Consider the following 20,767-nt stretch of genomic DNA (forward strand, 5'->3'; position numbering starts at 1 on the left):
GTAATCTGCTCTCAGGTGTCTACATTCTTGAAAAAACCCATTTTCCCCTGTTTTAAAAATCTTGGTTAACCAGCTGCGCTCACGTGGTATTTGCCGGACTCTTTCTCAGGTGACTGCTTTGTGTCCTCTTTTCTTTTCTAAAAAAGGGCAAATCGTCCAGCAGTGCTAAATCCACCGCCCACCCCCAGCACTGCGAGGAAGAGAAACACTTGTCCTCTTCTCTAGATACTCCCAATTGTCGAGGGAGAGGTTGAATGTACCCTCTTAAAATCCGTCCTAACTACCACCTCTGGTTTACCAACCCTGTTTCCCCGCTCGCCGCTGCAGCCCCAGGGCCTTTTAATCCCGGCACCCGACTGGGTAGGGAGAAGAGGTGGGGCTGCTGGCGGGAGGGAGGCGGCGCGCAGCGGTACCTAGTGGCGCTGCCAGGCTGTTCTATCCAGAGTACGTGGCACTAGCCGTGGAGAGAGGGGGAGGGGATTCAACTTTCTCCTCCCCACGCAGATCCTCGGGTCATCCCGTTAGGGCGGGAGGGACGATCCACTAGGGAACTGGTGCGTTCGCTGGGTGAAATCTTAGCAGATGAAAGGAGCCTGGTAGTGGCCAGCGCGCGTCCTGCTGTCCACCGGTACCCACAAGGAGCCAGGTCTCGGTTCCACCGCGAGGAGCTGCGACCCGATTTGGGGCGAGGGGAACACTCTCGCCACCGCGCATGCGCAGAGCGGGGAGCGGCCTCCCGGACTACAGCTCCCAGAGGAACCCGCCGCTGGCCGCAGGCGCCGAGGCGCTGGCGCCATCTTGAAATCTGATCCTCGATCTCCGAGTTTTTGCGTCAGCAGCAGGCTGCTGCTAGTGTACCGCGAACCCAGCCTGCTAGAAGGGAGGACGTTGGGGGCGCGGCGGCAGGCGGGAGAGACAGCTGGAGGGGACAGGGCAGGTTTCGAGCGTGGCCTGCGCTGCTGTCACTCAGCATCCCCCTAAGGCGTTTCTACGCCCGCCCCCTTCCCGAGGGGCGGGGCTGCCCACTCTGGTACCCAGAGCCAGCGCGCGGGTGGCGGAGGTGCGCCCCTGCAGAGTGGGGACCCCACCGGACTGTGCCATGCCGGCCGGAGGCCACCGAGGCGGGAGACGGAGCGCAGCGAAGCGTCAGTGATTGAACACCAAGAAGCAGCCGCCTCAGGGAAGCTCGGCAATCGCTAGGAGAGAAGATGAAGGAGATTTGCAGGATCTGTGCCCGGGAGCTGTGTGGAAACCAGCGGCGCTGGATCTTCCACACGGCATCTAAGCTCAACCTCCAGGTTCTGCTTTCGCACGTCCTGGGCAAGGATGTCGCCCGCGATGGCAAAGCCGAATTTGCTTGCAGCAAGTGTGCTTTCATGCTTGATCGTATCTATAGATTCGACACCGTTATTGCCCGGATCGAAGCTCTTTCTATTGAGCGTTTGCAAAAACTGCTGCTGGAGAAGGACCGCCTCAAGTTCTGCATTGCTAGCATGTATCGTAAGAATAACGATGACTCCAGCACGGAAACCAAGGCGGGGAATGGGACGGTTGACATTTCCGGCTTACCCGATGTAAGATACTCTGCACTGCTCCAGGAAGACTTTGCCTATTCAGGGTTTGAGTGTTGGGTAGAAAACGAGGATCAGATTCAGGAGCTACACAGCTGCCATGGTTCGGAAGGTCCTGGAAACCGACCCAGGAGATGCCGTGGTTGTGCAGCCTTGCGGGTCGCTGATTCTGACTATGAAGCCATTTGTAAGGTGCCTCGAAAGGTGGCCAGAAGTATCTCGTGTGGTCCTTCTTCTAGGTGGTCCACCAGCATTTGCACTGAAGAACCAGCATTGTCTGAGGTTGGGCCATCGGATTTACCAAGTACAAAGGTACCCCCAGATGGAGAAAGCATGGAGGAAGGGACACCAGGATCCTCTGTGGAATCTTTGGATGCAAGTGTCCAGGCTAGTCCTCCACAACAAAAGGATGAGGAAACAGAGAGAAGTGCAAAGGAACTTGCAAAGTGTGACTGTTGTTCAGATGAACAGGCTCCACAGCATATATGTAACCACAAGCTGGAGCTAGCTCTTAACATGATTAAAGGTCTCGATTATAAGCCTATCCAGAGTCCCCGAGGGAGCAAGCTTCCTATTCCAGTGAAATCCAGCCCACCTGGAGCCAGGCCTGGCCATATCATGACAGATGGAGTTAGTTCCGGTTTCCATAACCAGCCTTTGAAACCCCTTTACAAGACACCTGTGAGTTATCCCTTGGAGCTTTCAGACCTCCAGGAGCTGTGGGATGATCTCTGTGAAGATTATTTGCCACTTCGGGTCCAGGTATACAAAATGGCTACATAGTGCCTTTCTGATTATAGTTAGCTGGCCTCAGGCTTCACATGATTTCTGCCTAGGTGAAGGTTAATATTCTACACTTGAGAGAACTAATCACTGAGCCCATTTTTGTGGCACCTTTGCTTGTGTCTCATTTTAGTAAACGTGATTCACACTCAACTAACTGGCTTTTCACAGTCCTCCTTGTAACATTATCCATTGGCCTTCTGTTAATTATCAAAATCACAGAAATTTTAGGCAAGAAGACATTTTTAATTGACTTTTACCCTATAAAAAAACATTTAATCTTATATCTGGCCCTAGAACTCTTTCCTCTTGCCTCTTTTTCTGTCTCCCACCTCCTTCTTTTTTTGCTTTGTTTTCATTTTTAGATTTATAGATGTTTTCTCCCAGTCCATGAGGGAGTTCTCTAGTTAGTTCTCCCTAGAGCATCAAGTGTTTCATCCCAGAGGTGTGTCTCCAACTGATTAGGGCATAGGATAAAGATTTGGGGAAAACCTATTAATCCACCAAAGTGTTGTACTTTTTGGGCAATATTTATAATAAATAAGTCATTTGAGGACTAATGACTTGCTCATAAAAGAAACTGGGAATTCAAGTGTCATTTAAAACACTAAGGCAAAAACTGTTCACAGCCAGTTTGCCTACAGAGCTCTGTTAAGAGGATGTTTGACATCCTCTTGAAAGGTTTCCTCCATTATACTCTTGAATTTCTTAGTGACTAGAAGATGGCACTTGATCTTAATTTGAGCTATTCATTTCTGCCCAGTTGATTTCATACCAACCTTTTAAATTCAGCTATATATGGGGACCTGACAGGTGCTATTTTGTTTCTGCAGCAACAGTGAATGCTAAGTTCACTTAACTTTGTGAAACATCTGGCATATTCTACTTGATACAGATTATTAGAACTTAGCAGAAAAATGGGAGAAATATTTTTAAATTTACATAAAACTGTCAGAAACATATATGAGGTATTATGAAAAAGGATAAATAACAAAAAGTTTTAAATTGTGTTTTCATTTGTATAAAATGTTTAGAATGCCTAATTCTCCATACTTCTTTTCTTTTGCTTCCTTTTCTTTCAGTGGAACTTCACAGTTGAATTTGGGTTTTAACAGTATTTCTGCAACCAGACATAGATGTCACAAATTAAACATGGTGTTTTCATATTAGGATCTACAGATAATCTGGACAGGGTAGATGGCAGATAAACCCCTTTCCCCCTCAAATATGGCCAATATTGTAGAAAGGTAAGGAAAATTAGGAAATTACAGGCAAAACAAGAGTTTGTTTCTCCACACTTAATTAAAAATACTATCATTTGGTGCTTGGACTCAACAAATTTTATGATTGGGAAGGATTTTAAAGACTGTCTCATGCAGCCTTTCCGTTTAGAGGAAAGCTCATGGTTTAAATAACTTAGGCGAGTCAAAGATTCTTAACCATTCTCAGCCAGAACCTTTTTATTATTCTGTATATGAAATCACATTTCCTGATGTACATTGAATTAAATAATATTTTAAATAAAGAATCTTCTTTCTGTAACCTAAAGATTTCAAGGAGATTCTTTAGGGAGTCAGTGAAGAAAATTGTCATCCTAATGAGCACATTTAAACTATAGTAACTGTACCTTTAGATCAGGTTCCTTTGCTTCATTACATTTGGACACTGGAAAAAATAGACCTTTAAATTGTAGTGTGTAATCTTTCTGCTGTCACTTGGCTTACATTCTTTTTACTGTTTGTAGAGTAATAAAACATTGAGAGGAGGGAGAAAACATTCAGCTTAAAGAATAATGGCATTTAATTGCTGTGCCACTTTCTCCAGTAATTAAGGATGTGGGGGGATATAGATTAAATTGGGCTCAGGGTGTTTGTAAATAAAATCTGTATTAGGGGTCTCTGATCTGTTGTTAAAATCTGGTTGACTTTTAAGCTCCTTAGGGCCTGTTGTGGTTTATGTCCGAACAGAGCTAACTGGGACAAAGGCAGACTGGTTTTTGTCTGTTTCTCTGAATAAATGTGGAAAGAGTAGAAATCAATGTAAATTAGTTTGGTACTTATGTTTTTAGGTTGTAGAAAGAAAAAACCATGAAAGAAAAAATTTTTTCTTTAGTTAAATTCTACTACAAATACAAAGAACAGCTCCCATCCTAAAGAGCAAGATTGTTCTGTAAGGTCATTTTGATTCCTTTGTTTAATCCTCCACGTACCTATTCTATACACTATTAAATGTCATCATCAGAGTTCCTTCTGATTGCTTTTTTCTTTCTCTTCTTTCTTTTTTTAAAATTTTATTTATTTCACAGAGAGAGAGCACAAGCAGGGGGAGCAGCAGAGGGAGAGCGAGAAGCAGGCTCCCAGCTGAGCAGGGAGCCCGATGCGGTGCTTGATTCGGGGCTCCATCCCAGGACCCTGGGATCATGACCTGAGCCGAAGGCAGATGCTTAACGACTGAGCCACCCAGGCGCTCCTTCTATATTAAAGAAAAATAGCAACAGTGCAGTACTCCTGCTTACTAATTTTCTGGCATTATGCAAATTGACTTATTTGCTTTCCACAGAATTTACGCTTGAAAACCCAAGGTAGTTTAAATATCTACAGAAAGAGATTGAAGCCTTATGCTAGTTGGTAATTTCCTTTATTGTGTGGCCCTGAACTAGAAGAGATGATAGGAGGGGTGTGGTCACTTAGTAAACATCAATTCAGCTCTGGCTCATGTGCAATTTCCTTTTCTATCTAAATTCACAGAGCAAGAGATCTTTGCTCTAAACCTTGCAACACCAGGGTCTGCCCCTGTGTGGCTATGGAGTATTTATCCCTCTCACAGTTTAGCTACATAACCTAGATCAGGCCCTTTGGAAGGTGTAGGCATTAGATGCTGCTCAAAGATTAGGCCTTTAATTTTATGCTAGTTGATAGCCCTTTTGTATCTCCCATTATTAACAATAGGATAGAAAACCACAGCAGTTCCAGATCTAAGACTTGGCTATTGTGAGGACTAGGAGGTGCCAAGAAAAATGCTGTTAACACAGATCTAAATAACTGCCTTTTTAGGCTAAAGGTCTTATTTTATGCAACATCAGGCCTGGAAGCAATTCTCTTTTCTGATGCTGGGAAGCTTTTGTCCTAAATGAGTCAAAGACAGTTTAATTTAAAATTACATTAGTATGGTTAACATGATTTTAGTAACCTATATATAGTCTGGCAATTAACACTGATTCAGCCAAATTGAGTATTACTGATTTCAGGTTTTATAAAATTGTCTTAGGAGATATTGGTTTATGTACTTGATATTTCTCAAGAATTCATTCTGAGCCATTAACTCAGGGGACTTTGCTAAGTGGTCTTTTGGCAGACACACCGCTGTCTGAAAGGACATTTTTCTGAGATGTTCAATAATAAAGTGTTATAAATAAAAACGAAACAGACATCTTCCAGCCTTTAGGTCAGTACATTACATTTACAGATTTAGAGATTTCCTGCAATTATTAATGCCAAGATGGGTTCAGATTAAATCACATTCGTCATGTACTGTTCTGTGGCATTCTTTGGGTTTAAAGTTGCCGTTGAAATGTCTTTGTTAAATATCTATCGATCTGGTCTTATTTCTAAAGAGCCACCGAAGGATTAGAGCATTGGACTGGGCATTAGGAGACAGGCCTGTTTTTATTTGTGTTTTTTTTTGTTCTTCTCTTATTAAACAGAAACTTTTAGTCCCTACAACATTCCAGGCAATATGGTAGCCAGTGGGTTTATAGAGATTGAAAGATAAATTCCCAGCTTCAGTGCATCTGGTTTAACTGGACCCTTTTCCTGATTTCCTGTGTAGCTTCAGACATTCCTTATCTTCTCTAAGTCTCCGTTTCTTCCAATGTACGATGGGATTAGACCAGATAGTTTATAAAGTTTCCTTCACAATTCTGAGATTCTTTGGTTTAAAGTGAATAGGGGTTGGGGCGCCTGGGTGGCTCAGTTGGTTAAGCGACTGCCTTCGGCTCAGGTCATGATCCCGGGGTCCTGGGATCGAGCCCCGCATCGGGCTCCCTGCTCTGTGGGAAGCCTGCTTCTCCCTCTCCCACCCCCCCTGCTTGTGTTCCCTCTCTCGCTGTCTCTCTCTCTCTGTCAATTAAATAAATAAAATCTTAAAAAAAAAAAATAAAGTGAATAGGGGCATCTGGGTGGCTCAGTCCATTGGGTGTCTGCCTTTGGCTCAGGTCATGATCTCAGGGTCCTGGGATCAAGCCCCACAATCAGACTCTCTGCCAGTGGGGAGTCTGCTTCTCCTTCCCACCCTACCTCTGTGCTTCCGCTCTCTCTCTCTCTCTCTCTCTCTCTCAAATAAAGTCTTTTAAATAAAGTGGATAAATAGGACCACCTTCCCTGCCATTTTAAACTTGAAGCTATTTTCTTGAATTCTGCTTGTTATGGTTTAAATTTGAAACATATTTATAATAGATTTCACTGGAAAGGTGTTTTACAGTGAGGAACTGAGAAGCCGAGTTTTGTAGAGAATGTTTTATCATTAAATAAATGATAAAATTATTTCTTTATCAGTTAGAATTGTTGTGAATATCTGTTCATACAGTTACTTCTCCCATGGCGTGACATAATTCACAGTGCTTCAGGGCAAGGCTGCCTGTTATACCCACAGCAACAAATATCTCAGTTTTTCTAGGAGTCATCTTTGCTTCTTTTCTCTTTCTCCCTCTCCAGCCCTGTTGACTCCCCTTTCAGAACATGTCCAAATAGATCTATTTCTCTCCCCCTCCATTCCTACCACTATCATCCCAGCCACTGTTCTCTTTCACCTACAGTACTGAAGCAGTCTCCTGTGTGGTCTCCCTGCTCCTACTGGCCTCCCCAGTCCAATCACCACAGCTATAGTGATCTTTTTAAAATATAAATACAATTGCATTACTTTTCTTTTTTAAAAACACTGCAGTCCATTCTCATTTCAATGAGAATGCACTCCAGCTTCTTTAACCCTGCTGTAGAAGCTCTGAATGACCTGGCCCCTGGCTTCCTCTTGTCGGTGCTCAGTAGGCCTTAGCCCTGTGCTAGGCAGCAAGGTAGCCCCCAGGCTTATGTGGCTGTTGAACACTTGAAATGCGGCTGGCCTGAATTGAGATATGCTGTGTGTATAAAGTACACCCCGAATTTCAGAGACTGAGTATGAAGGAAAGTAAAATACTTGGTTGATAATTTTTATCTATGATAATTCTTTGGATATAATATATTGGCTCAGATACAGTATTTTATTGAAATTGAGTTCATCTGTTTTTTACTTTAGTCAATGAAGGTACTACAAAATTTTAAATTTGCATACATGGCTCACATTATATTTCTGTTGGAAAGTGCTACTCTAACCACATAGACCTTTCTGTCCTGGGCTCATAGCCACTGTAAGCCTTTTTCATTAGCTGTTCCTTCTGCCTAGATTGTTCTACAGGATTGGCTTTCTGTCCTGCAGGTCTCCATTTAACCAGTTCAAAGTAACTGGTCAACCAACTTACAGTAACTTTGCCACTCTATAATGCTTTTCTGTTTTACAACATAGGGTGTGTCACTATCTGGTATTTTGTGTATTTCCTTATTCCTTTATTATATGGCTCCTCACTCCCAACTCCCACAGTGCTTTGCATATTATGATACTTAACAGATGTTTTAAAAAATTGATAAATAGCATTGGAAGAATAAAAAACTTTTTTTTTTCTGAAAGCTTTATACTTTCAGTCAGTTGTTGGCAGGAAGGCATTAAGGGAAGCTCTAATCCCACTGCCTAGAAGGTGGTAGTCAGAGTTTGAAAGTGTGAGGGAAAGGGAAAATGAACAGCAGTTGCCTTTTTCCCTTCCTAATGGATTTATATTTTTCCTAATTGGAATGGGTGTGGGGGGTGAGTAGGAAGGGTCAGGGAGAAAGGAGATGGATTTTAATGCCACAGTGAATTCCTACAGTTTTATTTTAGTACCCTTAGCTCATAATGAATGTTAGGTCCAGTTCGGTAGGTTTATCTTAGCCTGATTTATTGTTACATTATATAAACAATATGTGTTTTTTTTCCTCCTGAATCTTTTTGGTGACTTGATATTCCTATAAACATACCTCCTTCCCAGACCATTATGGATTTTGAAATTTATTTTTAATTTTTTTTACTTTTTATTTCAAAATCATTTTTAATCTATAGAAAAGTCATGAGACAAATACAAGGAACTCCCAGATTCACAGATTGCTAGCATTTATCCAGATTCACCAATTACTGATATTTTGCTACATTTGCTGTTTCACTCCCACTGTCTGTATAGACACATTATTTTCTTTATTCCTGAACCATCTAAGAATTAGTTGCAGATATTATGAGTCTATATACTAAATAAGCATATGTTTCCTAAAGACAAGAACATCTCTTACATAACTACAGTATAATTACCAAATTGAGGAAGTACGGTATTGATAAAATATACTGTATAGTCCATATTCAAAATCTGCCCATTTTTCCAGTTATGTGAACGGGCATAGTCGAAATGTACCTTTTCTAGCTCTAAGGGCTGGTAGAGGTTTGATTATTGAATTCCCTGATTAGAAATAGGATAAAATGCATATTTGGTCATCTTAAGCATTTCCTTTTTTCAATCTTCAATTCTGTTTAAACTATGAATTATTTGCTTTAACTGAATATGTAGTGTTTGTGTGAGTTCACAGGGAAAGATAGGAAGGGGAGCAGGGGGGTATCATAAGGGGGGAAGTAAATCAGTACTCAATAAGGAACAGAACTGTCTTCAGGAATTTGTACTGATAATCGGTGTAACAATTTTGGTTTTCTAAGTCTCTGCCAAAAGATGCCAGAGACATTTGAAGATAAAATTTATTGTTGGCTACATTTAACTCAACTTACTTCTCTTGCTGCTTCTTCCAAGCCTGTGACTGAAGAGTTACTCAAACAACAAAAGCTGAATTCAGATGAGACCATTATAACTCAGCAGTCTGTATCTGATTCCCACTTGGCAGAACTCCAGGAAAAAATCCAGCAAATGGAGGCCACCAACAAGGTATGATCAGTCCAGGCCCTTGGAGATCACAGGGCTTCCTGAGGTTGTGACTGGCTCTAGCTGAGGCTCTTAACCTCTCTGCGTAGGACTTGGGAGATGGATACTGTGTATTCCTGTTGCTCTAAGGAATATTTTTGATTAAAAATGTAGTTCTTTCCTTTCTTTATCTCTCATCAAGATTTTAGCCTGCTGTGCACAGATCAGAATTTCTGGTGCCTTTTAGATCTGTAATTAAAACTTGAATGTAGTCTTTAACTCTATAAGGCACCAAGATAGGAGGTTTATGCTTTTGATTTTAGCTTAACTTCTTACCCCTTTAGAGCCCAAGGTGTCTAACATTTGCTTAGAAGAAAATTTTATCAGTGCCCACAGTTTGAATGTTGAGCTTCTGGCCTGATGTACTCTTGTAGTGTTCCGTCCTGTCCGAGATAACAGAACTCCTTGGTCTTTGTATAAAGGATCCACAGTGAGGGGCACCTGGGTGGCTCAGTAAGTTAAGCGTCTGGCTCTTGATTTCAGCTCAGGTCATGATCTCAGAGTGGTGAGATCGACGCCCGCAATTGGCTCTGTGCAGGGCAGTAGCCTGCTTAAGATTCTCTCCCTGCCCCTACTCCCACCCCAAGTCTGCAAGTGTGCACGTGCGCATGCACTCTCTCTTTCTCAAAAAAAAAAAAAAATAGAATCCACAGTGATTCATGTGGACAAGTGCCCAGTACAGCTGCCCATTACAGAGAAAGCACAGTACATGAGAATTGAAGCAGTTGAATATTGAATGAAGTATTTCATATTTCCTGCTACTTTGTCTTAATGAGTGATTTAGGGCTTTAATGGTTACTACATGTGGGGAAAAATTAACACGGTAATATTCTCTAGGAAATCCTTTAAACCTAGATTTGAGGAAGGACTTTCTAGTTGATTTAGAGGTTAAAAGAAATTGACCTGTTTTTCTTTGCCGAATTCAGATTCTTCAAGAGAAACTGAATGAAATGAGCTGTGAACTCAAATCTGCTCAGGAGTCATCTCAGAAGCAAGACGGTACAATTCAAAGCCTCAAGGAAACTCTGAAGAGCAGGGAAAATGAGGTAAATATTTGGTAGTCAGGGACCTGTGAGGAAATGATTTGTTCCATCAAAGTAGACACGTATTCTATATTTTGTAGAAACAGATCGTCAGACTAACAGATGTTAGCCTAGAGAAATCGTAGTGTAATCTAAGTTGGTATTTCTAGGGGCGCCTGGGTGGCTCAGTCAGTTAAGCGTCTGCCTTCGGCTCAGGTCATGATCCCAGAGTCCTGGGATCGAGCCCCGCATCGGGGTCCGTGCTCTGCGGGAAGTCTGCTTCTCCCTCTCCCACTCCCCCTGCTTGTGTTCCCTCTCTTGCTGTGTCTCTCTCTGTCAGATAAATAAAAAATCTTTAAATTGGTATTTCTAAAATCTGTACAGGTGAGAACGGAATTTATTTTTAGTTTACTAATATGTTCGGTACTCCCCGTCTCATTTTCAGACCGAGGAGTTGTACCAGGTGATTGAAGGTCAAAATGACACAATGGCAAAGCTTCGAGAAATGCTGCACCAAAGCCAGCTTGGACAACTTCATGTATGTGAGGGTCGCATAGGACAGGAGGCGAGACTCCAGTTGAGGAAGTGCCACGTTCAGTCACAGTTTTGCTTTTGTTGGTCTTCTCAGCTGCTTGGTGCTTGCCCACCTTGTGATTGTGGTTTTTCCTCTTTTTTCAGAACTCAGAGGGTACGTCCCCAGCTCAGCAGCAGGTGGCTCTGCTTGATCTTCAGAGTGCTTTGTTCTACAGCCAGCTTGAAATACAGAAACTCCAGAGGGTAGTACGTCAAAAAGAACGCCAACTGGCTGATGCCAAACGATGTGTGCAATTTGTAGAGGCTGCTGCCCAAGAAAGAGAACAGCAGAAAGAGGCATCTTGGAAACATAACCAGGTAAATTGGCAGTTGTTCTGTGGCCAGAGATGCTGACTTTGCCCTGATAATAACTTTTTATCAGGACAGTTTGTGTTGAATCCTTGAGTCACTTGCTTAATCAGAGTAATTCAGTTTGACATTTATTGCCCTCATATCATGTGCCAGAGACTGGGCTGTGTTCTGGAAATACAGGAGTCAGTCTCACAGGCTCTCTTCTCTTAAGTTACTTGTAGTTTAGTATGAGACAGTCACATAAACAGAATTTTAGTGTAAATACTGAAATGAGGTAAAGGAAGTATGTTTGGGTCCTATTGGAATATATAGGAGGGGTTGAGGAAGGGAGGCAGGGAAAGCTTCATGGAGGAGGAGCTATCTGGGGTTCTTCTTGAAGGGTGGGTAAAGATTAGCAAGACAGAATAGTGGGAACCAATAACCCAACTCAAAGGAATGGCATGCACAATTAGCCACATCTTTAAAAAAAAATTCTTAGGTGGTTCCTTTATCTTGTTACATTAGAGCATATGCTGTCATTTTTTTTTTTTAAGATGTGAAAGGATGATAGACATATTCTGTCCTTGAGCTTATCCAGGGTTACAGTGGGACAGAGTTCTTAGTAGTTATATAGAGCTATCATTTTTAAACTAGAGAGTAAGTATTGAACTATATAATATGAAATTTACATCTTACTGCCATTCACAGTTCCCACAATTTCCCATATCCTGTTTGGTTCATGTATAATATTTCCAAAGGAATTGTAAGAATGGCACTTTCCTGCTACTTTATATTTTATTCTGTATGCCTTGAAAGTTTTAAGGCCTCACTACTAACCAGGTGAAAATTTTAGATTGTTTGAAAAAGGGAATCTGTTTAATTCAGGAATTACGAAAAGCCTTGCAGCAGCTCCAAGGAGAATTGCAGAGTAAAAGCCAACAGCTTCGTACCCTGGAGACTGAAAGACACAACGAGATTAGAACCCATGATCAACACATTCAGCACCTAAACCACAGTCTGAGTCACAAAGAGCAGCTGCTTCAGGTGAGTCTACATAATGATTTTAACTGAAACTGGGCTCACAGAGCTCTGAAAGTTCTGTTCATGTAATCTCAGATTAGTCCACCTGTGTTGAGTACCCGTTACATGTAGAACATTGAGAGGTGGGAACCAGGAGGATTCAAAATAAGTAGAAAGTACAATTCATGAACCACAATGCTAACCAGCAAGTGTAGGAAATAATAAATACAGACCTGAAAGACTTAAGCAATAAATATTTAGCAAGTAGTTATTAAACACCTCTGTGAACCAGATACTATGCTAGTGCTGGGAAGACAGAAGATATGACCACTGTTCTCAGTCTAGTAGGTGAAGACATCTGTATAGAAATTTCCAGTTACTTACATGATAAAATGAACGTCGGAGGGAGAATTTGGAACACTGAAGAAGACTGTGATCAGTCTCCTGCTCTAAGTTTCAGTCCTATTGAATCTCTTACATTCTGATGAGCATAGTTTTTTCATAGTGTGCATGTATTGTGCATACATTTTCTCTCTGATAGAAATACCTCCACGTGCTCTTCACTTGGGAAACTCCCAGTACTGTAAGACTCAGAGCAAATGTAACCTCTTTTGTGAGATCTTTAGTGACACCTTCAGGGAGATTTAGACAGTGCATCCTGTATTCCACTAGTAGCTAGCTAGCTATGCAGACATACACACCCATGTATATATAATGTGTACACACACACACACGTATACACATGTGTACAATAACAATTTGTATGTCTTCTGTTATCTCTGTTAACCTGTGTTTTCCTTGAGAGTGATAACATTTTGTTTTTTTATCATGAATAACAAATTGTTTAGCAAAGTGTAGGAATTCGATGCATATTGGATAAACAAATAAAGGGAAATATCTTTTGGTCTCATTAGGAATTTCGGGAGCTCCTGCAATATCGAGATAAGTCAGACAAAACCCTTGAAGCAGATGAAATGTTGCTTGAGAAACTTCGGCAGAGAATACAAGATCGAGATGTTGCTCTAGAGGTACGCAACTTAGTTTTGTTTACAGCACTATGGATTGTTCTGTTCACATAGGTACTTGGAAATATGTGTCTACTTAATATGCTACCTTTTGGAGTTGGTCTTCCCTTCCTTTATATTTTTATTGAATAAGTGTGATCACAATAGTGAATCCTAAGGAGCTTTAGGATCCTTACTTTCCTTGCAGCGGGCTATAGATGAAAAGTTCTCCACTCTGGAAGAGAAGGAAAAAGAACTGCGTCAACTTCATCTCGCCGTGCGAGAACGAGATCATGACTTAGAGAGATTGCGTGGTATTCTCTCCTCTAATGAAGCTACCATGCAGGTAAGAGCACAGTCTGCCATGGTTGATAGCTCTCTCCCACTTGGATGCTAAGCCTGAAGCATCAACCCTTTCTTTCATTTTCTGAAAACCAAGGTATTTGCTTTATAAGAAAAAGAAATATGAAAATAACAAAAATAGTTATCATCATTGTAGATTAGGAAGTGAGAAATGTTAGTACTTCTGCTGTGGACTTTGTAGGGGGAAGTAGTGAATATGGATTTCTAGCTATCCTTTCTGATTTTTTTTTTAAGATTTTCTTTATTTATTTCACAGAGAGAGAGCACAAGTAGGGGGAGCAGCAAGCAGAGGGAGAGGGAGAAGCAGGCTTCCCGCTGAGCAGGGAGTCCGATGTGGGGCTCGATCCCGGGACCCTGGGATCATGACCTGAGCTGAAGGCAGACGCTTAATGACTGAGCCACCCAGGCGCACCTGATTTGTTTCTAATCCTTGTCAATATCTGTATACTTTTACATAAGCATTGCCAGGATACGACTGTTATACTGTTGTTTTCTCATTAATATTACATGCATATCCTTGTATAGCCACAGAACACTTGATTATTAATATTTACTGTGGGCTGTTTTTGGATATGTATTTTAGAGCTTATATATTTAGGCATCTTCCACTTCTTAAAGAAGTCCTTCACTTCCTGTGTAGTACAGCCTGCCTCCTCAAAAATACTTCATTTTTATTTCTCTAAACAAATTAGATGAGAGTTTCTAAAACCAAAGAAAAGATTAGTATGGCATTGTTAGATTAGTTACTAAGTTTTCTCCTTTTGCAAAAAATTGATACTTTAGGAGATAATTTGAAGGTGGATCAAGTTTCTTATTTATCCTGGGGAGTGTGGGGTGGTCCTTTGACTTGCATTGCTTTCTCTGTTACTGTAGAGTATGGAGAGTCTCCTGAGGGCCAAAGGCCTGGAAGTAGAGCAGTTATCTGCCACCTGTCAAAACCTCCAATGGCTGAAAGAAGAAAGGGAAACCAAATTTAGCCATTGGCAGAAGGAACAAGAAAGTATCATTCAGCAGTTACAGACATCTCTGCATGACAGGAACAAAGAAGTGGAGGCAAGACTTTAGCTAATTGGTTTAGTGGCAGTTGGTTTAGTGATTATATAATCTCAGTCTTGGATTGGGACTCTTTAGGTCTGGGGGGCCAGTGACCCAAGTCTTAAATTCCATCCTGTGCCTGGGTGAGTCATTGGCTTTCACTGGGACTTTTTTTCCTCTACCTCTAAACTCAAGGTGACAATTATCTTTCTCAATTAAATCATGTGAGAATTAATGAGAACTAAAACATCCACCTATAATGTGATAGCTAACCTTTATTTAGTGATGGTGCTTATGCTTGTTAGGCATTGTTATAATTGCTTGATGAATGTTAACTCACTGAATCCTGACAAGTCTATGAGGTATATATTATTATCCTTCATTTACAGACAAGGGAACAGACTTCTGAAATGAAATAACTTGTCCAAAGTAACATAGTTAATAAGTGACAGCGTCAGTAAGCCGCCCAGGCAGTGTGGTTCCACAGTTTTAACCACCATCTACAACCTCTCAGTATAGAAGTAGGAACTTCATCACCATGCTGAGAAATATAGTGCTCATTATTCTTTTAGAGCTTATTATTTTGTGTTTCCCCTACAAAAGTTATACTGGGGAGAAAATAAATACATGGACTGCATGTCCATTCATCTCATCTAATATTGATTATTATGTACCCTGAGCAAATAAGGAAAGGGCCTACTTCAGAAAACAATATGTAAGTTGCCATTATAAGTATTTTTCTGTATTGTTAAGTGCTCATTCGTTGAGCATGTACTTACAGCCTTCTGTGTACCCGGCCTGTGCGAGATCTGGGGAAACAAAAGTGAATAAAACATGATACCTGTTCTCCAGAATCTCATAGCTCTTTCTTCTATAACAGATTCTTTTTTTTTTTTTAAGATTTTATTTATTTATTTGACAGAGCCACAACCAGAGAGGGAAACAAACAAGGGGGAGTGCGGCGAGGGAGAAACAGGCTTCCCGTGGAGCAGGGAGCCCGATGCGGGCAGGGTTCAATCCCAGGACCCTGGGACCATGACCTGAGCCAAAGGCAGATACTTAACGACTGAGCCACCCAGGCGCCCCTCTATAACAGATTCTTAAAGAGGGCACGTTCTGTGTGGAGCACTGGGTGTTATGCACAAACAATGAATCATGGAACACTACATCACAAACTAATGATGTAATGTATAGTGATTAACATAACAATAAAAAAATTTAAAGAAAAAAACCCAGATTCTTATAAACCCCTTGATACGTAGTAGAGGGAATTCTTTACCCCCAGAACTTACAGTGTCCCTTCTGTGTTAGGATCTTAGTGCCACGTTGCTCTGTAAGCTCGGACCGGGACAGAGTGAGATAGCAGAGGACCTGTGCCGGCGCCTACAGCGAAAGGAAAGGATGCTGCAGGAACTGCTGAGCGATCGAAACAAGCAAGCAGTGGAACATGAAATCGAGATTCAAGGCCTGCTTCAGTCTCTGAGCACCAGGGAGCAGGAGAGCCAAGTAAGGACTAATGCAGAGACCAGAAGAGTGTAGTGCATTTATAGTCTGGGAATAGGGAGCGTTTGAACATTGTAGTGTGTATGTGTGTGTCATTTTGCAGTCCATTCTGTTAGGGGTTCTTTAGTCTGTTACCTAGACTACGGTTTTACATCTGTCATCAGAGCATGCAAGATTTTTAGGCACTTTGCATTGAGAAGGGTGCCCAGACAACACACGTACCCACTAACTTCATTCTGTACATTTTCTTTCTTTAATATTCTGATAATTTTGACAGAAGGGAATACAGGGTTCTGGAGTGTTTTGATTTTGATTCTAAATTCTTAAGACTCGTGATATTTTCTATTTTTAGCCAAGTTACGGGAAAACTTACACTTGACATATTTTTTCTTAATTCTTATAAAATCTGAATTATCTTGTTTTTTTAAGATTTTATTTATTTGAGAGAGAGAATGAGAGAGAGCAAGCAAGCATGAGAGGGGGAAGGGTCAGAGGGAGAAGCAGACTCCCTGCTGAGCAGAGAGCCCGATGTGGGACTCGATCCCGGGACTCTAGGATCATGACCTGAGCTGAAGGCAGTCGCTTAACCAACTGAGCCACCCAGGCGCCCCTAAAATCTGAATTATCTTAAGGGGAAAAAGATTGTGTTTTTTTCAAAGGCCATGATGAGAATAAATAATTTATAGTAACATGGGATATATTAATCTTACAATACTGGTACACAGGTATTTCAAAAGTCAATTTTTTTTAAGAGATTTTACTTTTTTTTAAGATTTTATCTATTAGAGAGAGAGCAGGAGCTGGGGGAGGGGCAAAGGGAAAGGGAGAAGCAGACTCCCTGCTGAGCTGGGAGCTCTATCCTACTACCCCAGGATCATGACCTGAGCCAAAGACAGACACTTAACTGACTGAGCCACTCAGGTGCCCCTCAAAAGTCAATTTTTAATTTATGCTCATTCCCAGGTATCTTTCTCTTCAAGCCTAGAGATGTGTGCTGCATTTCAGGGACCAGTCACCCACAATCCCCCCCCCCCAGCCAGTTTCAGGGTAGACTAGATTCTTTTCATTTGCCTTTGTTATTTGACCATAATATTCTCTAATGCTTCCTTATATCATGGGATGGTTATAATCCTCTTTTCTAATCCTTAGGCCCACTGAAGTGAATATACATTTCCTTAGAAACATTCTGCCATGAGCTGCAGAAATTGCTTCTAGAGAAGACCTAACAAAATCACTGAATTATTTAAGTCTTTGGCAGGAGGCTAAAAGAAGTCTTTATATGAGTGTTCTTTTTAACCCCTTTGTAACTTGAATTAGTTTATTTCACCTCAGAAAGAAATATTATACACTCCTGATAGTAAAGAAGTAGAAGCTAGCAGATGACTAAACTACAAAAAATTGATTTAACTCAAGAAAAAGAGTAGTGGTTGTATTCTAGATCTGCTTTTTAAATTTTATATGCAGGAGAAATTCCCCCTGGATTGCTCTTTAGAAACACAGATTCCCAGGCTTCCTCCTGGGGACAGAAATTAGGAGGTATAGATAGGAGTCGAGAATTTGCATTTCTTACAAGCTTTCAGGTGATGGTGATGCTGCCGGTCCACAAGCCACGTTGGAGAACCATTGCTAAAAACAACACTGCTAGAAAAAGAAAACCAAGCCAGATAGATCATATATACATATACAGAAGAGATCTTGTATGTTATTTATTATGTTTTTTCCCATAGTAACTTCTGCAGATTTTTATTCAGGCAAACTAATAATGTAGTGTTAACCTCTAAGATGGTTATGTCCAAATCCTTGAAGATCCCAAAATTTACTTACTAAAAATGTAAGGTTATTCTTTTATTTACCTTAGAAATTATGACAAGAGCTCAGTTTCTCATTAAAACAGTAGTAATTGTCCCCAGTTGATGCTGATACAGCTAATACAGTACTGATTCATCATCTTTTATCCCCAGTAATTTTAGTCTGAGTTTATTGTTTCCACATTTTCTGATTAAATGCAGACTTCCTATGTGGTAATGGTTACAAACAATGTTCTAGATCTTTTCCTAATTGTGCCATCATCTGTCTTAGAAAACTGGGATTTGAAATTAAATAAACTGGGTTTGGTGGTTTTGAGGTTCAGATTCTCATGATTGTATGGTCTGATAAAAATGTTTCCGTGTAATTGATTCATTCAATAAATATGCATTGAGTGCCTACTATGTGCCAGACACTGTTCTGGGTGCTTGTGATTCAGCGCTGAAGAAAACATCATAGAACCTGCCCTTAGGAAACTTACATCCAGTTGATAGACAATGCACATATATCAGATAATGGTAAGTGCATTGTAAACACTTAGCAGGACAAAGAGAACTGGGAGTAGAGAAAAGATGGCTGTTTTAGATAGGATATACAGAGGAGGCCAATCCGATAAGGTATCAGCAGGCAAAGATGTAAAGGGCGCAAACCAAACGAATGTTTGGGTAAAGAACATCCAGCCCAAAGGCACAGGTATCCCAGGGTAAAGGACATCTGCTATCCCACTTCAAACCAGAATCTTAATACCTCTGCCTGATCGAGTTCTGGCAGAGCCAGTTTCAGGTTGTTTGATCTGTAACAGATGTGTTATATTCAGTTTTTCCAGTGTTCTTTCTCTGAGAGACTTTCTTTCCACTCATCAGCTGTTTTTCCCTGTAAACTGAAAGCAAGGAAACTATTTTGGGGGGCCCCCACTGGCTTTTCATAAACAGTTGACTTTTAACGAATAACTTCAGAACACAAATTTTGTTTTCTAGAGTATCTTTCTAATGGTATGTGTGATTTCCTTACTAGGCCACTGCAGAGAAGATGGTACAAGCCCTGATGGAAAGAAATTCAGAATTACAGGCCCTGCGCCAGTATTTAGGAGGGAAAGACTTCATGTCCCAAGCACTTATCTCTAACCAACTCACTGAAGTTACCTCCAGCAGCCCCCATCTTAGAGAGCAGACTGACCAAGTAAGAATTACATGCTTGTATAGATGTTCATGGCAACTGCCTTTTCTTTTTGTGTCTGAGGCATGAGTGATCATTTTAATACCAAATTGTGTGAAGTCCTTGTCATTATGATCATGGTTCCTGTAACCTTTCTAAATCCCCTGACTCTTCCAATTTTTAGGGTTCAGTGCATATACCCTCCAAAGATGATAGCATTTCGTTGACTGCCAAAGGGGATACCAGTATACCCAGGTCCTCATTAGGTAAGTATCAAATTTAATTTCACTAAGGAATCTTCTGTCTTTTCTTTCTGTAACTCTGTTAATAGGTTTGGCCAAGACTCTCTTTTCCTACCTTAATGGAAAAAAATAAGGGGGAAAAAATTAGATTGCCCCTGAAAGGCTGAAGACCTGTGTTTTCTAGAAAGAACTATTCTTATTGTGTTGAATTGAGACTATTGTTCTGGGTACAGTTTGGCTCAGGGAAACTGCCTCCTGATCATTCTTTCCAGATAGCTTTTCATGGGTTCAGAAATGGAGGAGGTGTGTTTCCCAACCTACACAACAGGACAATGGGGCTGACACCTTCTCCTGGGTATGTTACAAGCAGGCTGAGGCTACTCACAGTAACTTGACATAACCTGAATTACAGTGTTGGGAGGGGGAGGCAGTATACATTAAGTTATTTGCCAAGATCACAGCCATCTAAGAGATGATTGTAGGCCTTGAACTCCCTAAAAACAAATGAATTCATTGAAGAGTAGGAGAAAAACTTAAATGAGTGCTGGGGATTAGAGTCTCTGACTTTCACAGAGCAAAAGGTTGGGATCTAGGGTAGCTTCAAGGAAGAGATTTACCCAGTGAGTTGTAGAAATAGTGGTAATTGTAATGCTATAAGAAAGGTTGTGGACTTGGAGAATTAACTCATGATTTTTTTAATGATATTAAAGAATGTAAGGGGGCGCCTGGGTGGCTCAGTCAGATAAGCATCCAACTCTTCATCTCAGCTCAGGTCTTGATCTCAGAGTCGTGAGTTCAAGCCCCATGTTGGGCTCCATGCTGGCCTGGGCATGGAGCTACTTTTAAAAAAAAGAAAGGAGAAGAATGTAGAAAGTTTGTGTCTGTGTTATAGTGTAAGGTATTAATGGAATTCCATAGGTAAGTCATGCAAGTAGCTATTTTTTTGCAGGAAAACTTTGTCAGTCAAAGAGTAAAGAATGCTTGATTTGTTTAATTTACTCCCTATCTACCTTTTTTCAAAAAGTACCTCCAATTTTTTATTTTGCAAATTTCAAACTTCTAGAAAAGTGGCAAAAATCCTACAGTGAATACACATACAGACTTTTATTAAGATTCACCACCTATTAACATATTGCCACATTTGCACTATTTCTTCACGTGCACACACACAGATGGAATGTTTTTTCTAAGCCTTTTAAAAATTACTTAGATATCATGACACTTCATTTCTAAATACTTCATTTTGTATTTCCTAAAAGCAAGGGCATTCTTGTACATAACTACAGTATAATGATCACATTCAGGAAATTTAACCTTG

The 20,767-nt window shown here is 40.9% G+C and overlaps 1 protein-coding gene across 12 annotated transcripts in view; it reads left to right on the plus strand.

The window, feature by feature from the left end:
* LOC113911597 (phosphodiesterase 4D interacting protein) overlaps positions 1–20,767 on the plus strand; it is a 214,979-nt gene that overhangs the window by 131,837 nt on the left and 62,375 nt on the right. For 6 of the 12 annotated variants that reach the window (XM_027574401.2, XM_035727313.1, XM_027574414.2 and 3 more), the window contains 11 exons: positions 9,268–9,399; positions 10,362–10,481; positions 10,903–10,995; positions 11,136–11,348; positions 12,207–12,365; positions 13,256–13,369; positions 13,554–13,691; positions 14,582–14,761; positions 16,055–16,249; positions 19,067–19,231; positions 19,392–19,473. In XM_027574401.2, coding sequence (XP_027430202.2) covers positions 9,268–9,399; positions 10,362–10,481; positions 10,903–10,995; positions 11,136–11,348; positions 12,207–12,365; positions 13,256–13,369; positions 13,554–13,691; positions 14,582–14,761; positions 16,055–16,249; positions 19,067–19,231; positions 19,392–19,473 — 1,591 coding nt within the window. Of the gene's footprint in view, positions 1–545; positions 2,334–9,267; positions 9,400–10,361; positions 10,482–10,902; positions 11,023–11,135; positions 11,349–12,206; positions 12,366–13,255; positions 13,370–13,553; positions 13,692–14,581; positions 14,762–16,054; positions 16,250–19,066; positions 19,232–19,391; positions 19,474–20,767 lie in introns of those variants that run through there. The other 6 variants (XM_027574357.2, XM_027574382.2, XM_027574338.2 and 3 more) reach the window with 2 other exon arrangements.

This window comes from Zalophus californianus, chromosome 4 (genome assembly GCF_009762305.2).
Source record: "Zalophus californianus isolate mZalCal1 chromosome 4, mZalCal1.pri.v2, whole genome shotgun sequence".
NCBI classification, from domain to species: domain Eukaryota; kingdom Metazoa; phylum Chordata; class Mammalia; order Carnivora; family Otariidae; genus Zalophus; species Zalophus californianus.